General features: G+C 43.7%; 1 protein-coding gene across 10 annotated transcripts in view; it reads right to left on the reverse strand.

The window, feature by feature from the left end:
• Positions 1–24,815, reverse strand: part of slc28a1 (solute carrier family 28 member 1) — a 97,746-nt gene that overhangs the window by 19,291 nt on the left and 53,640 nt on the right. For all 10 annotated transcript variants that reach the window (XM_073024996.1, XM_073024989.1, XM_073024988.1 and 7 more), the window contains 8 exons: positions 21,436–21,625; positions 20,806–20,947; positions 18,537–18,650; positions 17,199–17,276; positions 14,795–14,875; positions 14,386–14,466; positions 4,201–4,326; positions 2,294–2,424 (listed from right to left, as the gene is read on the reverse strand). In XM_073024996.1, coding sequence (XP_072881097.1) covers positions 2,294–2,424; positions 4,201–4,326; positions 14,386–14,466; positions 14,795–14,875; positions 17,199–17,276; positions 18,537–18,650; positions 20,806–20,947; positions 21,436–21,625 — 943 coding nt within the window. The remainder of the gene's footprint in view (positions 1–2,293; positions 2,425–4,200; positions 4,327–14,385; positions 14,467–14,794; positions 14,876–17,198; positions 17,277–18,536; positions 18,651–20,805; positions 20,948–21,435; positions 21,626–24,815) is intronic.

The following is a 24,815-nucleotide window of genomic DNA, read 5'->3' on the forward strand; positions in this document are numbered from 1 at the left end:
TTGTTGATTCGGTTCCCCTGAAGAATGCTGGCACAGTCCAACTGATCATCTTTGTCTGTGGGTCTCAGTGGTTGGCACTGTGATGGAGGTGTGAGGAGTACTTGTGGGTGGGAATGGGCAAAATACAAAAGCTATGCATAGAAGACAGTGTATAATTTATTGAAGAAGCAAGGCAGTGAGGTTTGAAAGGATATCACCTGACATTGAGGTGGTGTTGGGAGAGAGGAAGGGAGGGGAATGGGACCCTAGTTGAGAGTTGAATGTTGGATTAGAGGGGAAACATCCCAGCCCACCTCACATCACATAGTGCCTTCCACTGAGGGAAGGACTTTCAGTCAGACTGTCTGCTCCTCCCATTAGTAAACTCAGAGTGAGTTGACTGAGCTGGGAAGGTGTTTTATCTAAAATAAAAGAAAAGAAAATGCTGGAAATGCTCAGCAGATCAGATAGTATCTATAGAGAGAGATTTAAATTTGAAGTCAAAGATAATTCATTGGAATATGTAGACTGAGCCTTTAGTCTATTTCTTTTCCTTCAGAGACTAAGTACTTCAGCATTTCCTGTTTTCATTTCCAATTTCCAGCGTCTGAGTTTCTTTTGGGCACCTCCTCCACTTAGGAAGATGGTGCTTGAGGCAGTAAGTGAGTGGCAAGTCCGCAAATTTGGTTTTAACTCCAGTGCTGGAGAGAGCACGTTGAAATCTCTTCCATATTGTCAACTTAAAGCTGTATTAGCCAGGTGCAAGGTGAGAGCTTTTGGTCTGGAAATTGGCTCACATCGTGCAAAGTTATTGTGCACCACTCAATAGAATCGTATCACAAAGCCCATCAAAGGTGCCAGTGTTTATCTAAGATAACACGGTTTCTTCCTGTGGTGATGGATGCACATAGGGAAGGCACCAACTGTGCACAATGGAGATCACGGTCCATTTTAGATAAATTCTTTCTTGAAATATTCTACCTTGCCTTACTGTGTAACCACAGATCAAGTTGTGGGACCTAAAGCTGACCTTCAAATTTTTCTTTCCACTCTTTTCTATAAGTGTATACCTCAGATAAATACTTTGTGGAGATTTGTGATATATGTGATGATATGATATATATGTACAATGTCTGAAATACATCTTATGGAAATGTTTGTTTGATGATGAACTTCAATAAAAAAATAAATTACAAAAAAAAAACTTCCATTCCACTTGAACAACCCATCTCAGACGTTCTCCCTTCTCCTCTCCTCCACTGGGCAGAGATGCAAAAGCCTGAAGGAACACACTATCAGGCTCAAGGGCAGTTTCTACCTTGCTGTGATAAGACTATTAAATGGTTCCTTAATACAATAAAATAGACTCTTGACTCCACAATCTACTTTGTAATAATATTGCACTTTATTGTTCACCTGCACTGCACTTTCACTGTAGTTGTTACTCTTTATTCTACATTGTTATTGTTTTAACTTGTTCTACCTCAAATGTACTGTGTAATAAATTAATCTGTATGAATAGTATGCAAGACAAGATTTTCATTTCACCTTGGTACATGTGACAGTAATAATCAAATTCCAGTTCCAAAATTTCTTTTCTCAATCCCCGCATTATCTATCATTGTGAACGAGGCTGGCATGAGAACATAAGAAACGGGAGTGGGAGAAAGCCATTCAGCCCTCAGTCCCATTCCTGCCATCAGTATGTCATGGGTGGTATGATATTGGGTTCAGCTCTACTTTCTTGCCTGTTCTCCTAGTCAATTGCCTCCCCAGTGGTCCATAAATCTACACCAGTCCTGAATATATAGCTCCTTGGGGTAGGGGACAAAGATTTACAACCCTCTAAGGGACAAGCCTTCTCTTTGTTTATGTCTTACAACGCCAGCCTTTCACTCCAAAACCTTGCCCCTGATTCTGTAGTCCCACCAAGAGAAGGAAACATTCTCCCAGCCTTTGACTTGTCAAGCCCCTCAGAACCTGAAATGGTTCTATAGAGTTGTCTCTCGTAGCTCTGAATTCCAATGGAGGATAGGCCCATCCTGGTTAACCTCTCCAGTTTAATCCAGATTCCCATTTGTGGCTTTCTTTGGGCTCTTGGACAGTGGCAAGTCAGGAGAACCCCTGCAGCAATCTTACTCTGAAGTGTCCTGACTTTAAACCACACTCGGCAGCCTGGACTTGGTTTAATGTCAAGAATTAAACCTATAGCCCACTCTCTCCTAAACCTGGTATTGTGATATGTTATTCTGGAGGATTTTGATCATGAACTGGAGGTTCTGAGCACTTTCAGTGCAGGGCTGATCTTACATACGTCTTATCGAGCTTTACTCCCTCTTCGGTCTTGAACTTGGATTCTTCCAGCTCAGGGTAGCTGAGTTTTGAAAGGGCGAGTGCACATGGTGCTGCCATCACAGAGGCTGCGATCAAATTGGATGCACTAATCTGGAAGGCAAGGTGAGAATGTCACCTGACTGAATCTGTTAATCAAGAAGAGCAACTAACATTAAAAAAGTCCAAGGCAATTTCTTGAAAGATATGACCTAGGACAATTCTTCACACATGGGAAGTATTTATTAACTCTCCAAAACTGACACACCAACTTTATATTGACAAGTATATCCACGTGTACTTTACTATTCAATGTTACCAAGTTTGGTGCTACCCACGGTATATCCAAGGGACCTCCTGGGAAGTTGGACCCTTAGCCAGATGAGGGTAATTAAGTAGATCTACTTGGGAGTTCTGCAGACTCCACAAGGAATTCCTGTATTTGGAGGCAGAGAATGGATTTTTTTTTTAGATGACATGATGAAATTGTCCTTCGGGTCCCTTTAAAATTTTCCTCTCACTTTAAACCTGTGTCCACTAGTTTTTGAGACCCTTTCCCTTGGAAAAAGACTGAGTACAATTACTCTACCTATGGCTTTTATGAGGCCATAACGTCACCCCTCACTCTCCTATGCTCCAAGAAAAATAGTCCTTGTTGTGACTACTTGTGGGCTGGAATGTTGTCTTGGTATATGAGCAACATCCCCAACTCTTGCACCCTATAACAAATACACACAGGAATAAAAAGCATTAAAGCTCTTACAAGCTCATTTGATTGATTGTCTTATAATTAACAATCATATTATGTCTCTTTCATATTTTTCCCCTTGTGATCCTAATTCATATTAATGACTGTAATTTAGAGCGATAGAGTCATGGAAACAACTCAATCATACCAGCCAACATGACCACCCAGGCTAATCCCATTTGCCCATATTTGGTCTGTATCCCTTAAAAACTTCCCTATCCATCTCTTCACTTCTGTAGAAAAAATTGCCAAGAATAATCATGGTCATGGAAAGACCATGATCACCCACATCATACGACATGGCACATAAGGAGCATGCGATCTCTTAAAACTACTACAACTACAACTATTTTCTCTGGCAGCTCTTTCCTATGCACACCACCCTCTGCATGATGAAGTTGCTCCTCAGGGTAATTAAGTAGATTTACTTGGGAGTTGGTAAGAATTCTGCAGACTCCACAAGGAATTCCTGCATTTGGAAGCAGAGAATGGGCGTTTCTAAAGGATATGTCATGAAGAAATTACCTCTCAGGTCCCTTTTTAAATCTTTCCCCTCGTTTCTCCTCTAGTCTTTGAGTCACTTTCTCTAGGTAAAAAGATGGTGTGTGTTCATTCTATCTATGGTCCTTATGGTTTTACAGACCTCTATAAGGTCATCTCTCAGTGTCCTATGCGCCAAGGAATGAACAGCACGCCTCCCCAGCCCCTAGCTATAACTCAGGCCCTTGAATTCTGGTAACATTCTCATAAATCTTCTTTGCATTTAACAAGAATCATTTTGTTTTACAGTAGTTAGAAATAATAATGAGTGGTGAGTGGTGGGGAAATAAATACTCTAATGAACAGCCCATAGGTAAAATAATAATCTATCCTCCTAGTTGAATGTGGGGTATCCAACTTTTCATGTCTATTCTTTCATTAAAATTTTGACCAGACTAATTAACTTTCTACCTATCTTTATTTCCTAACCCTTTGCATCAGGAACCGACAAGCTACGCAGTTTTGTCCTGTTCAATTGAACGTGTTTTTGGGCAGTGACTTCCAGATTTCTGCTGTCACATCTATGAAAGGTTTGAGAGAAAGGGATGAGGATTGTTAGGAATTAATGCAAAAAATGAGCTTCACAACTGACACACACTTACCCCAAAGGAGATGTAGGCTCCCAGAACACTCCCAGCGATGGTGGCAAATCCTCCCGTCATAACAGCATGTATCTCCGACTTGGTCATGTCTGACAAGTATGGCCGGATGAGAAGAGGTGCCTCTGTCTGAAAATAAATATTCCCTCATGGTTGTTGGAAGATAACTGTTTGGATGAAGGGTTCTGTTTGCAGTATGTCCTATAAGATTTATTGCCTAACTGATCATATCATAAAAGTGATTTTTGCAAATATTGTCCTGTTGTTCCTGACTGACATCCAGTGACATGGAAGTGTTGTCTTGGACCAATGATGATTTCAAGAATGGAAGATGGTGCTGGCAAAACCAAAGAAGTTTGGAGTGAGTGAAGGTACAACCACTGTTAGACCATAAGATCATAAGACATAGGAGCAGAATTAGGCCATTTGATCACTGAGTCTGCTCTGCCATTCCTGCATGGATGATTTATTATCCCTGTCAACCTCGTTCTTCTGTCCTATCCCCATAATCTTTAATGTCCTGACTAATCAAAAACCTATCAACTTTAATCTGCTTTAAGCATACCCAATGAGTTGGCCTCTCCAGCCACCTCTGGCTGCATTGAAGAGATTGTCTGAGCATTGCAGTTCAGTGATAGGCTTAATGATGCACCGAGAGATCATTTAGTCTGTGGAATATAACAAGAAAACATTCAAAAATAGCTCCTAACTGAAGCACAACTCACATTTAAAAGAGCAGTTGAAATCACTGTATCAATGGAAACCACAGTTAAAGGCACATTTGAGTTGTGGTCAGGAATGAAAGTGAGCGTGAACAAAATTGCAACATCTGCATGGAAAGTGATCTGGCAGAACAATTTGTGTTATCATTGTGGCAGGGGCTCACATACACCAACCAGACCAATGCAGGTTTCAAGGCATAACTCGCAGAAAATGCAACAGAGTAGGACACAAGTAAAGAGCATTATGGGCAGCCAAAAATAAATGGACTGCTTTGGGAAGAGGAAAAACTAAAAAGTCAAGTTGCAGTTTCAAAAAGAGGACTAATCTGCATGCCTTTGATGAAAAATCTGATAATGATAAGAGTGACACAGAACTAGGTAACCCTGAGATTTACAATGTGAAAACTAACAATAGACAAACAATATGGCTTACACCAGAAGTGAACGGCATTGTGTATTTAATATTTCAATAGTATTTGGGTAATATTGTAAATACATTGTTTGATCAAACATTCGTCTGCATTTAAATAATGCATTATGGATTGTATGTAAAAATATATGAATTGCATATGTCACAATACTACCACATGATAAGTGCATGTCTTGCTAAAGTAAAGAACAAACTAAGACCCATTCTCCTGGACTGCTGTCTTTTTATTGAAATTAGTTACTACACATAAAAACAGCAAATTAATTAACATGGAAATGGACACTGGCTTGGCTGTTCCAGTCATTCCACAAAATGAGTTTGAATGACAGTTCAAAGATACTGAACTGAAGCCTGCAGATATCTAATTAAGAACTTATACTGGAGAAAGGATAACTCCTGTGAGAATGATATTTGTAACAGTGAAATACAACAACCAACAAGCCACGTTGGGCTTGTATGTGGTAAAAGTAGATGGACCAGCATTGTGGGGATGTGATTGGTGCTTGATGGGAAGTCCATCCATCATTTGCATGCCATAACCCCAGCAACAGAGACAACTGAAAGCAAATTAAGAAAGATACTGGATGATGCCAAAGCAGTGTTCAGGGATGGCATTAGAAAAATTGAAGTTAAATGAAAATGCTAAACCCGAAGCCTTATAAAGGCCGTCCAGTTTCTTAAACTGTCCATGATAAAGTGAGAGCGCAAGGAGGATGAAGGAATTCTCTCCAGGTTTGAGTGTAGCCCATGGGCAACACCAGTGGTCCCACTGGGCAAGAAGTATGTGTCTGTCAGGATCTGTGGTGATTTTAAGGTCACCATCAACTGAAAGGAGATCAATACCATCTGCCCAGGATAGAGGATATCTTTGCGAACCTTTCTGGAGGAAAACACTTTAGCGAAGTGGACACAGCTGAGGCCTACCTACAAATGGAGATGGAAGGAGACTCCAAAGTGTTTCTCACCATAAACACTCACAAAGGGTTTTATCACTATAATAGGCTTATTTTTGGAGCAGCATCTGCACCTGCACTCTGGCAGAATGCTATGGACCAGGTGCTGCAAGATCGCGCAGGCTGTAACTTGGACAACATCATTGTTATCAGTGAGGGTGACAAGGAACATCTCCAAAATATCAAGATAGTGTTAAAAGTATTAGAAGATTATTGGCTCAGAGCACAATATGTGAATTCTTTAAACCAAGCATCACTTACTGTGCTAAGACCATCGATGCACAAGGGTTACTAAAATTGTTGAGAAAATTCAAGCAGTGATGGGTGCCTCAAGGCTAAAGGACGGGTCACAGTTGCGGCCCATATTACAATTTGTCAATTACTATTACAGATCCCTGCCAGAACCTGGCCACTGTGCTCAACTCCTTGAAGTCATTACTACAGATTGTGAAGAAATGGAAATGAACATAGCAGCGTAGATGGCTTTCCGAAAGACAAAGGAAATGGTGACATCAGACACTGTACTCAACATTATGATCCACAATGTCCAGTGAAGCTCGACTGTGACACCTCCTTTTTCGGTGTAAGTGCAGTCATGTCACATGTTGTGAGTGATGGAAGTGAATGCCCAATAGCCTTTGCATCATGATCCCTTACTGCTGCAGAGAGTCATTACGCACAGATTGGCAGAGGGGCGAGATACATCCACCAGGGTTTAGACGCTCTAACTCTCTGGAGTATGGATAGCTGGCGCGGTCCCTTTAAGCGTCAGGACAATTCTGCTGGTTGCCAATCACACTTTGGGTGCCAAGAATTGAGCACTTAAAGAGCACCTGAACAGAGCCTTGATGCTCAATCGTAAGTCCTACTACTGATATCGTCTAGTGCTTGTTTTTTTTCAGTTCTCAATCCAGTTTGAAACCGTGTCTCAGTCCTTGCTTCGGATAGTCCAGCATCTGGGTCCAAGCCATCCTTATCAAGGACTCTCGTCACAGTACAACAGACCCAGCAGGCTCAGGGTATCAGAGACTTTCATCCGCTGTGGCCAGCCATTGCAAAAGGATTTCCAGAGTCTGGAGCTACACGACCTCCAGGTAGCTGTTTGTCAACTCCTGCAAGAAGGAAGTCAGAGTTGCTCGGGAGAGACAGCTGGTTGCTCTGCGGAGTCAATACATCTTCCAACTCCAGAGAGATTCGACAGTGACCCGGGCTTTTGCTGCAGCTTCCCTATTCAATGCTCATTAGTGTTCGAACTCCAGCTGCCCTGGTTCCTTTCGGTGCATAGAAAGGTGGCCTTCATTATCTCCTCTGACTGGGAAAGCCCTGGCCTGGGCCACCGTGCATTGGGAATGCAGGTCAGAGATTTGCTCAGATTCAGAGGAATTCAGGGCTGCCACGGGGAAGGTGTTCTATTATCCCACCAGAGCAAACTGAGTTTCGGACCATCTGTTGAAGATTCGACAGGGTGGACATTCAGTGGCTGACTATGTGATAGATTTTCAGATTTTGGCCCAAGAGAGTGGTTGGAACAGGGAGGTCTTGGCCACTCTATACTGCCACAGTCTCTAAGGTGAACTGAAGGATGCCCTGCCTTGGGAGAATCAGCAGAGAACTTAGAGGTTCTGGTTGACAAGTCCATTTGTCTTGATAATTGCCTGTCAGAGTGATGGTGGGACTACTTCAGGAGGTCAAAGAGTGCCGGTCCCAACATATCACAGTTCCGCTCCACAACCTCGGACCATGACTAGTCTGTCTCCTGCTCAAGGTCCTGTGGAACCCCTGCAGATCAGCTGCACTAGACTCTCCGTTAACGAGAGGTCCTGGCGTCAGAGTCAAGGGAGCTGTTTTTACTGCGGGGAAGCAGGTCACCCGCAGGCCAAGTGTTCCAGGCTGCAACTATCGGGAAAATGCTGAGACTGTCCAGTGTCAGGAGGACTCTGCCAGTAGCAGACTACTCCCGATCCCATGGATTCCGGCTTCGTGCTGGAAAGGCAGAACTCACTTGGGGTAAGAACCTTGAGACAGATAAAGGCTTTTGTGGACTCTGGGGCAGAGGGTAATTTTCTGAACCGCCCGTCAGCTCGACTTACCACTGTGTGAGTTGAGCTGGTCTATGCCTGCAATTGTCTTGGACGGCTGCCCGCTAGGTTCTGGGCAGATGAGGATAGGGGATCATGTGGAAGACATTAGTTTCTACATCACTGACTCTCCAATCATACCCCTGGTTTTCAGGTACTCTTAACTATCCCAGCATAACCCATCAATGGACAGAAGGGAGGGGAAAATCATTGCTTGGTCCAGTCATTGTAAGAGGGTTTGTTTGCAGTCTGGCGTCTGACCCCCAGACTCTCCCGACACCAATGACCAACAAGGGGACAGCCTTCAGTGTGAGGTAACCTGAGGCCTTATAGAGACCTAGTCCTGCCCTCAAGGATAGGCAAGATGGTCCTGGTCAACGGGACTGTGCGTGTTACAACCCTGTCTAGTTGGGACTGTGCATGAACTAGAGAGAAAGAATCTCTCGTTCAGGAGCAGACTAAGGAGATGCCCAAGCAGTCTGGAAAACTTGAGCTGAAGACTAAGGAATCCAGTCGTCAGCTCTTGAGGAAAGATTCCTGTAGGCGGATCCTTCAAGGCTATTCCTGGGGGGTGGGGCAAGAACCATCCGTAATGCCTCTCTGCCATCACCTGAGGATACAGATGGGGATTTGGACTCTGATTTGGTTACTGTTTCTGAGAATGAGTTTTGTGAACTTAGGGAGGAGTCTCTAAGGTCTGTCCAATCACCCCTGCCACCTAAGAAGCCTCAGAAGTCAGTGCCAAACGAAGGTCCGGAGGAGATTGCAACATTCAGAGTGGTTGAAATCCATTCTGTCTACGAGGATTTGGATGAGGTCTTCATCAAAGGAAAGGCCTGGACTCTTCCACTGCACCAACCCTATGACTGTGCTATAGAGCTGCTGCCCGGTACTTGTCCCTCACAGGTTGATTGTACATGCTCTCAGGTCCAGAGAGAAACACAATGGAGGGGTATATAAAGGAGGCTGTTGCCATGGGCTTCATTCAGCCCCCCACCTCACCCACAGGGTCTTCTTCGTACAAAAGAAAGATGGCTATGCATTGATTATAGATGTTTAAGCCGCATAATGGCCAATAATCGCTACCACCACTCAAGAATGTGGCCTTTGAGATGCTCCAAGGGCAAGAGTATTCATGAAGCAAGACCTGCGGAGTGCGTAGAATGTGGTCCGTATAATGGGAAACGATGAGTGGAAAACTGCATTCAATACACCGACGGGTCACTATGAATATCTGGTTATGCCCTTCGGCCCTGTGAATGCTCCAGCTGTTTTTCACGCCTTTAAAAATGATGTGCTTCGTATGCACTCCATCAGTACACCTTTGTCTACTTGGACAATATCCGTGTCTTCTCAAAGTCCATGGAGGAGCACGTTGCTCACATCGGAGACACTTAAAGAGGCTTCTGAACCATGGACTTCATGTTAAGCTGGTGAAGTCTGAATTTCACATGATCACCTTTTTATTTCTGTTTTTTCTCATCTCTAATGGCAGCCTAAAGTTGGACCCTACCAAGACCCAGGCAGTCAGAGACTGGGCACAACCATCCAGTGTGAAACAAGCCCAACGATTCCTGGGGATTTACAAACTTTTACCAGAAGATCATCGGGAACTTCAGCTCAGAGGCAGCCCCACTGAGAGTGCTAACAAAGAGATTCACGGGGCTCTTTGTCTGGACTATCGAAGTGGAGGCTGCTCTTGTAGAGTTAAACAACCGTTCACATCAGCTCCCATCTTGGTTTCTCCTAACCCAGACCTTCCCTTCATCATGGAGGTGGATGCCTCAGACATTGGAGTGGGTGCAGTGGTGTCTCAACAGACACTGTCGGACAATAAACTGCGCACGTGTGCGTGGTCTTCCCCCGGCAGAGTGAAACTATGACATCTGGAATTGGGAGCTGCTTGCAGTTAAGTTAGCTTTGGAGGAATGATGTCACTGGCTAGAGGGGGCCAAGAACCCTTTAATCATCTGGAAGACCTCAAGAACCTGGCTTATGTTCAGGAGGCCAAGAGACTGAATTCCAGGCAGGCCAGGTGGTCTTCGTTCTTTAACCACTTTAAATTCATCCTGACCAATTGACGGGGGGTCAAAAAACCAGAAACCTGATGGCTTGTCCTGTCAGTTTGACGAACCCAAAGGAGAGGAGCAGCCTACCACCATTGTGCTCCAAGTCAAGGAGGCAGTGTTAATTCGCTGGGGAATCAACGCTCTTGTTTGCAAGGGGAGATTCTGAAGAACGGTCCTCTGGGCCGGCTGTTCATTCCAAGTTCCGTCTCGTCTCAGGTCCCCCAATGGGGACATTGGTCGAGAATGACCGCTCACCCAGGGATTGTCAGGGCCCTCAGCTTTATCATATTACTGGTCTGAATTGATGAAAAATGTCCAGCAGTACGTGCAGGCATGTGAGGTGTGTGGCCAGAACAAGGAGCCCTGTACCTGACCTCAAGGGCTCCTCCACTCCCTAGCTGTTCCAGAAAGAGCATGGGTGCACGTCTCCATGGACTTCGTCATGGGTCTTCCGCCATCCAACCGAAGACCGTCATCACGGTAATTTTTGACCAGTTTTGAAAACCTGCAAGCTCATTGCCTTGGAGAAGCTACCATCTGCGACAGAACTGGCCAAAATTGTCCTGACATGAGGAAATCTGCAGATGCTGGAAATTCAAACAACAACACACACAAAATGCTGGTAGAATACAGCAGGCCAGGCAGCATCTATAGGAGAAGCACTGTCGACGTTTTGGGCCGAGACCCTTCGGCAGGACCTGACAGTGCTTCTCCTATAGATACTGCCTGGCCTGCTGAGTTCCACCAGCATTTTTTATGTGTTGTTGTTCAAAATTGTCCTGAGACAGGTCTTCATCATCCATGGATTCCTGCTGGACACTGTCTCGGATCATGGTCCACAATTCACTGCACAGTTCTGGAGGGCATTCTGTAAGCTGATTGGAGCAATGGGAAGTCTTTTCTCTGGTTTTCAGCCACGGTCTAATGGCCAGATTTGGAACGTACCCTAAGATACCTGGCCTCAGAAAGACCTGATGCGACAATTTGTTGTGGGTAGAGGTTGCCCACAACACTTTACAACATTCGGTGTGCAGGATTTCACCATTTGAGTGCCAATTTGGTTATCCTCTGCCACTGTTTCCGGAACAGGAGGCTGAGCTTGGTGTTCCTGCAGCTGAAGGTCTCATTCAATGCTACAAGCGGAAATGGAATAGGGCAAGGGAGATTCTGCTGGCCTCTACCTGGAAGATGGAAACCAAGGTGAACTGAAGGAGAAGTCGAGGACCTGCTTTGCAGCCTTGGCAACAGGTCTGACTGTCCACTCATGATTTGCCTCTCCAAGTGGAGTCTAGAATGTTGGCGCCCAAGTTCATTGGACACTTCAAAGTCCCGAGGAAAGTAAACCCAGTGGCTTACACCTTGCAGCTTCCCAAGACCCTAAAGATCAATCCCACCTTCCACATCTCTAAATGCAAACATATCTGTATCAGCCCCTTAGCCCCTCCACCATCAGCCCCGCCACCACCCAGGTTTATCGATGGGGAACAGATCTTCACGGTGAGAAGAAATTTGGACTCACAAACTGTTTGGGGTGTTCGGCAATACCTCATGGACTAGGAAGGATTCAGCCCCGAGAAAAGGTGCTGGGTGCCCAAAAGAGACACCTTGGATCTGGCTTGCATTCACGACCACCATCGTCTCTCCAAGCAGCCAGGGCCATCAGGAGTCAGCCGTAGTGAGGAGGTCCTGTTATGAGACGCACTCATCTGTGCCAGCTTCCGGAGTTTAGACACTGTCTCACCATATATGGACAGCTGGCACAGCCCCTTTAAGGGTTCAAGACCATCCTGTTAATTGCCAATCATGGTTTGGGTGCCAAGAATTGAATATTTAAAGAGCACCTGAATGGAGCCTCAGAGATCAAATGTAAGCCCTACTAGTGATACTGTCTAGCATTTGGTCTGTGCTCAGTTCTTGATCCAGTTTGATACCATGTCTCAATCCTTGCTTTAGAAACTCCAGCATTTGAGTCCAAACCATCTTTTTTCAAGTGCATGGTCATGCATTTTGGTAGTAGAAATAAATGTGTGGACTATTTTCTGAAAGGGGAAAAATCCAGGAATCTGAGATGCAGAGGGACTTGGGAGACCTTGTGCAGAACACCCTGAAGGTTAACTTGCAGGTTGAGTCGGTGGTGAGGAAGGCAAATGCCATGTTAGCATTCATTGCAAGAGGCCTAGAATACAAGAGCAGGGATGTGATGCTGCGGCTTTATAAGGTACTGGTGAGGCCTCACTTTGAGTTTGTGAACAGTTTTGGGCCCCTCATCTTAGAAAAGATGTGATGTGCTGGCATTGGAGAGGGTCCAGAGGAGGTTCACAAGGATGATTCCAGGAATGAAAGGGTTATCATATGAGGTACGTTTGATGACTCTGGGTCTGTACTCACTGGAATTCAGAAGGATGAGGGGGGTCTCATTGAAACCTTTTGAATGTTGAAAGCCCTAGACAGGATAAAGGGGCACCCTTTCAAAACAGAGATGCAGAGAAATTTCTTTAGCCAAAGGATAGTGAATTTGTGAAATTTGTTGCCACATGCAGCTGTGGAGGCTTTGGGTGTAATGTTGGGTGTATTTAAGGCAGAGATTGTTAGGTTCTTGATTGGGCATAACATCAAAGGTTATGGGGAGAAGGCCGGGAACTGGTGTTGAGAAGCAGGTAGAAAAAAGTATCAGCCATGATTGAATGGTGGAGCAGACTCGATGGGCCAGATGGCCTAATTCTGCTCCTATGTCTTATGGTCTTATGGGCAAGGACTCTCATCACACCTTGAGTCTGGTTTGGGGTGTAAAATGTTTCAACCAGTACTAGTATGGGAGGAAGTTTACCCTCATTACTGACATCAAACACTGGTGCCCATTTTCAATCCACGGAAGGGTGTTCCACGAAAAGCAGCAGCATGAATGCAGAGATGGGCTCGGTTTCTTGGGGGACGCAATTACAAGATTTAATTCAAGAAGACAATTAATCATGAAAATGCTGATGGATTGTTCTATTTACCTTTGGAAAAGGAAATAAATACCTGAGAAATTTACAAAAGAGGACACTCCTTTTGACATATTCTCCATAATGCAAATCGACATTCTCCCTCTTACGGCACAGATGATCCACAGGGAAACCAGAAAAGGCCCCACACCATCTCAGGTCTACTTGACCACCCAAAATGGCTGGAAATTGCATCAGAATTTCCAGTACCCACATTCTACCAGCACCAAGATGAACTTGCCCTTGACATACCTTATGTGGGGATTGACAGTTGTTGTACCATCCAAGCTGAGAGCTAAAATGTTGGAGGAGCTACAGTACATGCCGGTTATCTAGGTGTGGTCAAAATGCAAGCTTGGTTTGAAGCTTTGTCTGGTGGCCTGGGAAAGATCAGCAGATGGAGCGGCTTACCGTGCACTGTTCAGGATGCCAACACATCCGTAAGAAAGGTGCCCAGAGCTGTCAGAACCACTTCCTGTTGTTCCAGAGTCAATTCCTACAACTAGAACCTTAGATTGTTTCACAGCCACAAGTCTCACTTACCAAGCAGAGTGACCCACCGCCCCACCACCACTGTCAGGAAAGATGCTCTTCCACAAGCAAGATGACTAGAGAGCAATAATTACATATTTGAATTAAAATGCATTCTCTTTTGAGTTGGAGTTTATAGCTAAGCAGGAATGAGTGTAGTGTATTTAATAGTTCAGTAGTATTTGAGTATATTGAAATATATTGTTTGATTAAGTATTTGTTGTTGTTTACATAATTCATTATGAGTTTTATGTAGAAGTATGAGAATGGCAAATGTCGTTATGCCACTATGTTATAGATGCCACTAAAAGTAAAGAACGGATCTTGGGTATACATTTATTCTGATCTCCTCATGTTTTTCTTTTGATTAATTTCTGGATTTACAAAACTTAACAGAAGTTATCCTTAATTATCTACCTACCTGCCCCACAAAGATGTTGCCAGCGACACTCAGAGTCTCTGTTGCGGATGTGCCCATTGTAACCTGCATCAACCATGCGATCTGAAAGCAACACCAGGTTTCACACTGACCACATACAGCAAGATAGCCGAGAGCGACGGCGATACATCCATGTTTAACACATTAGTGTTTATTGGAAAATCAAAGCAATGGGAGCTGTGCGATGGTAGTGGGATGGTATGGAGATAGAGGCACAGAGATGGAAGCACAAGGAGAGGCAAGTAACTTTCAAGCTGATGTATTATATTTGCTCTGCCTCTGAAGTGTATCCTATTGAAGCTAATGGAGTGATTTGGGGAAGCAGAATGTATTCACTGATGTTACAACATAATATGTTCAGCAGTACCTACCAGGGATATGTGTTTACTACCTTAAGAACTAACCACTGCATAGCACCAACGTAGTAGAGAATGGACATCACAGAACTGAAGAAGACAACGATTGGCAATGCCTGTGGACAGAGAGACAAAACATTGAGTAAAATCCTGAAGGAGCGAACGCAATGATTCAAGGATGCAACAAGCCAAGGCTGACCCTCCAGGACTGGGGGAATTCTGCCAACGATATCTTAAAAACCAAGGCCTTGCAACTGTCCAGCGTTCAAGGAGATGTTACAGGTCTCACAGCGTGTCAGTAAAAGGGTATCTCTGAGTGACCTGGCCAATGTTCGTCGCCAAGTTACACCAAAACAGATTCAAAAATAACATGCTGGAGGCAGTGGGAAATGGACAGTTGAATTTTGGGGTTGAGACTCTTAATTTGGAATGAAAAATAGAGGAGAGGTGGCTGGTAGAAAGCACTGAGGGGAAAGGGTTTTGAAAAAGCTGGCCAGCAATGGGTGGATCCAGGTGAGGAGGTGTGATAGGAGAATGGAGGAGGGAGGAGTCACGATAGTGACAGAGACTGTGAGATTTGAAGTGGAGGCGATGAAGGGCTGCAGCTGGTGGAATGTGACAATGGAGGAACGTGGAGTGTGGAACTAAATAAAGGAGGAGGAGTTAGCTTTTGGCTCCAGATTCTAGCATCTGCAGTCTCTTCTGTTCCCAAAACAGAGTAGCCCATCCTCTCATTTATGCTCCTAGATGATATTGCACTTGTCAACTAAGTTGTAATTGAACAATCCCCTGCAGTGACTTCTCTTCCTGCTGTCCCTCTTTGGTTCTCCCTTCCCCCTCCATCCACCCCTCCCCTTAGTCATTCTATTTCTCAGCCACGCCGTGCAGAGATATGTTGTAAGATTCTGCTGATGTGATGATGACACCAAACTCAGCCTCATCACAACTTCCCTCAGCTCCTGCCCACTGCAGTTTGTCAGTGCTCACTCCACATTCAGTCCTCAATATGTGGAACATAGGAGAACAAAGGGGGATCTCATTGAAACCTACCAAATGTTGAAAAGTCTAGATAGGGTGGATATGGAAAGGATGTTTCCAATACTGGGGGAGTCTCGGACCAGGGGCATAGCTTCAGAATACAAGGATGTCCCTTTAGAGCAGAGATGAGGAAGAATTTTTGTACCCAACAGGTGGTGAATCTGTGGAATTCATTGCCACAGATGGTTGTGGAGGTCAGGTCTTTGGGTATATTGAAAGCTGGGGTTGATTAGTAAGGGTGTAAAAGATTATGATTAGAAGGCAGGCGAATGGGTTTGAGAGGGATAATAAATCAGCCATGATTGAATGATAGAGCAGACTCAATGGGCCAAATGGCCAAATTCTGCTTCTATGTTTTATGGTCTTATGGAAATTTCATCTGATCTTTACATCCTGTATTGCTTCAAGCAGGCAAAATTACAACATTTAAAAAGCATTAGGACAGGTTTGTAGATCATAAAGATTCAGATCAGGGGTTCCCAAAATTTTTATGCCATGGACCCCTACCATTGACTGAGATTGGGAATGGCCAAATGCAGGCAAATGGGACTAGCTTAATTAGGCAGCTTGGACAAAGGGCCTGTTTGTGTACTGTATAACTCTATGTCTCCATGACTCTTAAGACTTTATTTCCACGTCACCTGGAACAAATGGGGACTCAAGAAAGTGCAGACACTGAGACAACCTGGAGTAACTGGTAAAACACTGGAGAAACTCATGGGTCAGGCAGCATCTGTGGAGGGAATTGGACAGTTGACGTTTCAAGTTCAAATCATTCATCTGCACTGAAACGTAGAGGAGGGAGAGCTGGTATCAAGTGGTGAGGGGAAGACGATGGAACAAGAGTTCCCCTCATCTGGATCTGCCAATCATTTTGCCGGTTCTTGCTCCACCTATTTATACCTCTCTCTGATCTGTCTTTCAGTCCAGTTAAAGGGTCTTGACACGAAACATAGACTGTCCATTTCCTGCCTTAGCCATTGACTTCCTCCAGCTTTTTGTCGGTTTCACCTAGAACAAACCTAATTTCCTGACCCAAGCACATTAACCCAATCATGTGAATACCCAGTATTTAAACTGATGAGTAAAGTTGTTAGCCTGAAATATTGATCTGAAACTTCCATAGTGTTTACAGCTTTTACTGATATACGCACTCTTTCAAAACTGCAATCACATGGAACTGCAATCTGTGTCCAGTTACGATTTGCTCAAATCTGTATCTATTTCTTCCCTCAGGTTCCCTTCTTGAGTAGGTAACTCTGTGCTAAATAGTTTCTTGGGTTAACCTGCAGTCGTGTCCTTTATTGCAATTTTGGGACCAACTTGTTGTCTATAATGTTGTAAAACTTGGACTGGAGGTGCTAGTTCATTCACCAGAATAAGAGGAAGTAGAAAACTGACCTGAAAGGCAAAAATGCCATTGATCAAATTATCTCCAAACAGGAAGCTGGACCCTGCAGTTGTATAACCCAGAAAGGTCTGTAAGGAAAACAAAACAAGTTATTGTTACAGCTGTAAGGCTTTCAGTGTCGATGCTGCCTCAGAACTCTTCTCAAAATAACAATACATAAGGTAGAACAGCTCTGTTCAGGAGAGAAACCTTTTCTTTTTCTGTTCATCAGAGCTAACATCACCAGCTTTTATTACTAACTGTTGAGGAGGCCGCAGCCAACGACCCTCGGAGCCTACCACATTCCTTGTGGTAGAAAGTAATCTCACACTGTATTGGATAAGAATTTTTGGGGCTTAGACCCAGAGAATGGAACGATAGACTGCATTTCTGAGTCAACAAGGTGTGAGATTTGGAGTGGCGGTATCTCCACTGATAAACTGGTCTTGCTCTTCTAATTAACTGAGGCAGCAGGTTTGACTGGACGCTGATAAAGATGCTTTGGTGGGTTTATTGCTGATATTTAGTGATAAACACATCCAATATATTGTTAATGGGAGGAGAGAATGTTCATACAAGCATGAACAAGTTGAAAACAATGCAGAGCCTGGCTTTCGCACTTATCTTTCCTCAGCCCAATTGTCTTACTCCGGAGGTGGGTTGGAGATATGTCTCTAGCAAAGGAGGTGTGAGGCTCCCCTTCCCTCCACTAGCTTGCAGGTCACCCTTGGGCAAGGAGTGGCATCTGCTTAGTGCTCACCACACCACCCCCCCTCCCCAGATTGGTATCACATGAAACCATGGCAGCAGGTGGCGGATGGTCATATGAGCAGCTGGTACATATCACTAGTCCTAGTTATGCGGCCACTGACGCCAGGCAGACAATCACCGAAGAGTATTGATAATGGCTGTGGTCACCCGTCTTGTAAAGACACCGCCCAGAAGAAGGCAATGGCTAACCACTTCTGTAGAAAAATTTGGCAAGAACAGTCATGGTCATGGAAAGACCATGATCGACCACATCATTTGACACAGCACATAATGATGATGATTGTCATTCTAATTTTGTTCTCCTCTTACCATTTCAGTTCGCCTATCACAAAGTATGAGCCCAGAAACTGGATCACACATTAATCCTGTAACTCTTTCATTTAGCAGACAACAGTGTACGATGGAAGTGTTCAATTATGGGACCAGAAAGTGGATTGTGCATTAATACTGTGACTCCTGTTTTTAGGGGATATCACCGAGCAATGCTAAAATGATATGGAACTATTAAAGTGCAAATGATAACATCACATTGCTAGTGGATGACACTCACTGGTGAGATTCCTTCCCTCTGACCTCACCTGGATCTGGATTCCAAGCCAATTGAACGTCTGAAAGCCAGGTTCCGTCCTGATGATAAAGAGGCCAAGAACAAACTGTAAGCCCAGTCCCACAAACAGTGCTCGGCAGGATACCTGAGAGGTGGGAAGCGGCAGTTAGTACGCACATTGACAATGTCACCGAATGGAGTTACTGCAAAATTCTCATTGAGACATACACACAAACCCAGTTGGCTGAACTATTTCAAACATTTGAGGATGGAGTGGTGTGCTGACAATGTTTGCTGTTTTGCAGGAAATTTTATTAATGATCTTATTGATGAACAGATTGACACAGCCCATTATGTCTCTATTAACTAACAACTTCTCACGGCCTTGCAATATTTTCTTTTTCTGAGTATTACCAAGGTCTCTATTAACCCTGAATAATAACCAGTTTTTAAAAACGTATGTCCCTATCTCAATTTCACAATATCTTTTGAGAACAAAACCAGGTTAAACCTACTGCCAATGGATCTAGTTTCTTCTTGAATGATCACTGCCTTTCAGAATTCCCAATTCTTTGATTCTTCCCTTAACCACTCTGGTTGAAGGAAAACAGCTATAATTTGTCCAGTCTGTCCACATGCTGAAACTACATCACTGGTGCCTTTCAAACAAATCTCCCGCCCACCCTCTGGGATTTGTCTATGAGAGTGATGCTCAGAGCTGGCTGATTTCTATGAAATCATTTAAGAGATGTGTCACATTTCCTTATGCTGACCTACCTATACAAACCTATGGATTCTTGAGTGTTTTAGGATCTCATCCTGACATCATTTGTCAATGTACTTGTCTGATTTCCCGTTTTCCCAGCAATAATGGACGACTGACATTTAGAAGTTGGAGGGAAAAATTGTGTCCGCTGATTGGCTGATTTTGGCCCACCTGAGCTAATCTTCAGGTGGTCCTAAAAATAGGGAGACAAGATCTACGCCCGATTCTGGTGGAAAAGTAAGTCTCCTTCAGTACTCGGACCTAGCATTGTCTGGTGGAGCCAGCTTCCAACCTTCATTACCCCAGAAATGTTTCAGATGTGCACACAATCCTCCTGCTTTGATGAGCCAAGAAGCAGCACAACCGACAATTATTTAGGAGTTAAATCAAAGCAGTTGTGAGCATGTTGTTTGGATGGTTAATATCCAGCTCTGGACACTCATCACCTTCACTGCCATTGACGTGAACGGTTCAAGAAATGTCAACCATTTACCTTCTTCAACAAGCCAAGTGCTCTATTTGTTCAACACTGGAATGCTATGACTCTGATGAATGGTCGCCAACCTGAAATGTAAACTCAGTTTCTCTTTCCACAGAAGCTGCCTGGCCTGCTGAATACCTCCAGCATTTTCTTCTTTTCCCATCTCTAAAGGAAAGATGTGCCGGCCACGATGTGGTTAAAGAGGAGATCAAAAAGATTGTTCTTGGGAATGAAAGGCTTACCTACAATGAACATTTAATGTCTCCAGGCCTGTACTCAATGGAGTTTGGAAGGACGCGGGTAGATCTTATTGAAACTAATGGATACTGAGAAGCCTGGATAGAGGTGGAGAGTTGATGGGAGATGGTAGGAGATTCTAGGCTCCAAGGGTACAACCTCAGAATAAAAGGGTGTCCTTTTAGAACGGAGATGAGGAGGATATTTTCCAGCCAGAGAATGGTTAATCTGTGGAATTCATCAACATAGGGGGCTGTGGATGCCAAGCTTTTTGGTGAATTTGAGGCAGAAATTGATAGGTTTCTGATTGGCAAGGGATTAAGAGTTATGGGGAGAAGGCAGGAGAGTGGGGTTGAGAAAAAAATCAGCCATGATTGAATGGTGGAGCAGACCCATTATTACCTAATTAGGTAGCCTAATTCTGCTCCTATATCAAACATTTAGGATGAGTGTAATGTGTTGTCGTTTGGGAAGACAATTCAGGGTAACACATTCACAATGAAAGAGAGCCCTGGGAATGGATTTAAGTCCATGGGTGTATTTAAGGCAGTGATTGATAAGTTCTTGATTGATAAGGGAGTCAATTAACAGTTATGGGGAGAAATGGTACTGGAAAAAGTAACAATATTGAACGATGAAGCAGACTTGATGGGCTGAATAGCCTGGTTCTGATTCTATACCTTATGGTCCGATGGTCTTTTATTTTAGATTTCCAGCATCTTCAGGATTTTGATTTTCACTTATGGGGAAAGTAGTCTGGGTGTGTTTGTTGCGGATTCATGAGCCGGGTTAGAAGATGGAAGAGTGGGAACTCACCGCCAGAGGCTTTGCAGAGAAGATAAAGAGCAGGGTGACGAGTATACACAATCCTCCGAAGGAAGTTAACTGCTCGGGTCTTTTTGAAGTATCAACGCCAATCCAAGTAATTAATCCCGCCAGCGCCAACAAAGCAACAGACCTGGCAGGAAGAAACCCCAAACCATTAGGCCTTTCATCTGGTATTACTTTGACAGTTCATAAGGATGAAGTGGGATGTGAGGAGTTCACTAAATGGCTTTACAAGGTGCTTGTATTTCGCTTATGTGCCAATGGTCGTGGGTTCGACACCTCACTCAAGTCTAGGCTAATGATTCAATGCAGTATTGTGGGAGTTCTGCACTGTTGGAAGAGCAGTGTTTGGATGAGCAAATAGATCAGTTCTCTCAAGATGTTGTAATAGATCGGTAGTCGATCAAGGGGTTCTCCCTGCCTTTCTGCCCAGTGTTAATCCCTCAGCCCAGAGAGGTTCTGGAACATGCAGGTCATCAGCCCTGAATAAAGCTAAAACGTAAAGAAATGTTATCCCCTTCTCTCATTAATGCTTTGCATTGGTTCAGCAAGTCTTAAGTTTTGCAAGGCTCAAAGAATAAGCAGCTTCATCGTGTTAATCAGGTAGAAATGACCTACCATTTAAACCACTTGCTGTACTTCTGTAGGAAGGAACTCACAGGCGTGAAGAAGTTCATGATCTGCTTTCCCAGCAAGCTTTTCACAAGCTCGTAAATCGTAAAGAACACCACTATGCATGTTATGATGAGAAGGGCAAGAGCTCGCTGAAGATCAAAGATGCATGCGGTGATAAGAAATCCCAAAAAGGCTGTGTTAGGGGGAAACAAACAAATGGTCAGCTAATTCTAGTTTCATTTATTGGGTAATAGATTAATATAATGGACAAAAATATTGCAATGGAGTCAAATGCTGGACCAGGCAAGGTAGAAGAGTACTTTCAATTAGACAAAGGATTTGGACGTCACTGGTAATACCAGCCTTTCACAGTTTAAAGTACATATACAGTATGTCACCATATAGAACCCTGACATTAATTTTCTTATGGGCATACTCAATAATTCCAATAATCAGAGCAGGATCAATGAAAGACTGCACCAACAGGGTGGACAACCAGTGTGCAAAAGACAACAAACGGTGTAAATACAAAAATGAAAAAAATAGAAATAATAATAATAACTTTAAATAATAGCACTAAACAATTAGGCCTACACAGCAATATTTATGTAAATATCCAGAAAGCCACAATGTTAAACAAAAACTAGAATAGTCCGAAAGTTCCTAGCAATTGAGAGTGAGTGCGATTGGCTATGCCAATAGCTCAGGTTTTCCCAGCTAGAGCTGAGAGAAAGGACAAATAATAATAATAAATAAATAAGCAATAAATATCAAGAACAGGAAATGAAGAGTTCCTAAAAGTGAGTCCATAAGTTGCGGGAGCAGTTTAGTGATTGGGCAAGTGAAGCAAGTGAAGTGGGCAGTTAGCTCTCTGGTTCAACAGCCTGATGGTTCCTGAACCTGGGTGGTGGGGACTCCTGAGGATGGATGTAGATGTGCTCAGTGGTGGTATTGGTATTCATACAGGTTTTTATTGTCACATGTGCAGAATTATCGTAAGAAGCTTAGTTTTAAAAGCCATCCAGACAGATCATTTCAAAATTCTTAGAGATAGTACAAAGGAATGTATAAATTACAGAATACAAACCACGGTGTTACAGTTAGTGAGAATGTGCAATTCTGGTAGATAATAAGGTACGAGGGTCATAATGAGGCAGATTGTTAGATTAAGACTTTAACTTCAATGTACAAGATGGGAGAGATACTGTCTTTGAGACTGGTGGTGTGTGTTTTCAAGATTTTGTATCTTCTGCCTGATAGGAGGGGTAGAAAATGTCCGGGTGGGAGGGATCTCTGACTGCTTTTCTGAGACAGTGAGAAGCGTTGACAGAATCTGTGGAGAGGAGGCTGGTTTTCACAGTGGATTGAGCTATGTCCACAATCCTTAAATGCTCATAAACTGATGAGGCGGTTACAAGTCAGGTATATTGTTGGGTCTGGAGTTATATGTAGTCAATGCAAGGAGACGTAAGGGTAAGATCCTTAGTAGTATTGCTGAGCAGAGAGATCTTGGGATCCAAGTTTATAGCTCTTTGGAAGTGGCTACACAGATTGATAAGGTTGTTAAGAAGAATTACGGAATGATGAAGGGTCTTGGCCTGAAACATCAATTGTTTACTCTTCTCTATAGATGTGGCTTGGCCTGCTGAGTTCCTCCTGTACATGTATTTTGTGTGTGTTGCTGGGGATTTACAGCATCTGCAGATTTTCTCTTGTTTGTGATTGGACTACTCCACTGCGAAGTCACTTCCAGGGCTGCCTGCTCTGAAAAAGTTTAAATCTTCCCTTCGACGGGAGTTCAGTGAGACCCTCTCTCACTGCTCCCCCCTCTGTGATCTCTGCTGCCCTCTGACTCTTTGACCATGTGCTCACTCAATCCTGATGAAGGGTCTCAGTCTGAAATATCAATTGTACTCTTTTCCATTGATGCTGCCTGGCCTGCTGAGTTCGTTCAGCAGTTTGTTGTGTGTTGCTTGGATTTCCAGCATCTGCAGATTTTTTCTTGTTTGTGATAGGAGGTAGAAAAGGGAGGTGCGGGATGAGGAAACTATGATGTTGTTTCTTTCAGTAGGCAAGGGGTTATGCTGCAAACTTATAAAACTTTGATTCGGCCTCATCTGGGGTATTGCATACAGTTCTGGTTGCCCCACTATAAGAAGGATGTTGAAGATTTGGAGAAGGGTGCGGAAGATGTTTATCAGATTGCTGGCTGGTTTAGAGGACATGTGCTATCATGAGAGGTCGTATAAACTTGCGTTGTTTTATCTGGAGTGGCATAGGCTGAGGGGAGATCTGATAGAGGTTTATAAGATTATGAGAGGCATTGATAGAGTAGATGGGGAGTATCTGTTTCCCAGGGCTAAAATGTCTAATACTACAAGTACCTAACTTAAAATTACTTGTACTTATGTGACTTTCACTTTTGACTTTGATTAATGACTTTCTATAATATTATTAAATTCAATAGTCCAAAAAACATACAGTGCATACTGTATGGTCGGACCTAAGAATAGTAGAATTAGTTTCTTCTCTCCACTTTTAATAATTGTTCTTCCTTATCAGCTACTTTTGTTGCAGTTCACTATAATATGTGGAGCTGAGTTGTCACAATGAGTGACTTATGTGTATTTTTTGACTTACAGACTAAGTTGACTTAGGGACATGCATGGGTAAGTGTGAGGTGATACATTTTGGGAAGCCAAATGAGGGTTGGACATTCACAGGGAATAGTAGGGCCCTGGAGACTGTTGTTGGACAGAGGGGCCTAGAAACAGGAGAGCATGATTCCCTGAAAGTGGTGAAAGAGGAGGTGAGGAAGGCTTTTGGTACGCAGGCCTTCATCAGTCACGGTACTGAGCATACAAATTGGGATGTTACGTTGCAGTTGCACAGGATATTGGTGAGGCTGCATTGAAATATTGTGTTGCCTTCTGGTTACTTTCCTACAGGAACGATACCTTTAAGCTGGAAAGAGTGCACAGGAGATGTACAAAGATGTTGCTGGGACACGAGGAACTGAGCCATAGGGAGAGGTTGAGCAAGTTGGGTCTTTAACCATTGAAGTGCAGGAGAATGAGGGATGATTTTATGGAGTTGCATAAATTATGATGGGTATGGATAGGGTGAATGCACACAGTCTTGTTCCCAGGGTTGGGGAATCAAGAACTAGAGAACAGAGGTTTAAGGAGAGAAGAGTAAGACTTAATAGGCACCGAGGGGCAAAATTTCTCACCTGGAGTTTGAATAAGCTGCCAGAGGAAGCAGTTGAGGCAGGTGCATTAAAAGCATTTAAAAGGCACTTGAGAGGAGATATGTGGATTGGAAAGGTTTTGAGGGATATGGACTAAATGCTGGTAAATGGGATTAGCTCAGATGGGAATCTT

This window comes from Hemitrygon akajei, chromosome 21 (genome assembly GCF_048418815.1).
Source record: "Hemitrygon akajei chromosome 21, sHemAka1.3, whole genome shotgun sequence".
In the NCBI taxonomy this organism is placed as follows: domain Eukaryota; kingdom Metazoa; phylum Chordata; class Chondrichthyes; order Myliobatiformes; family Dasyatidae; genus Hemitrygon; species Hemitrygon akajei.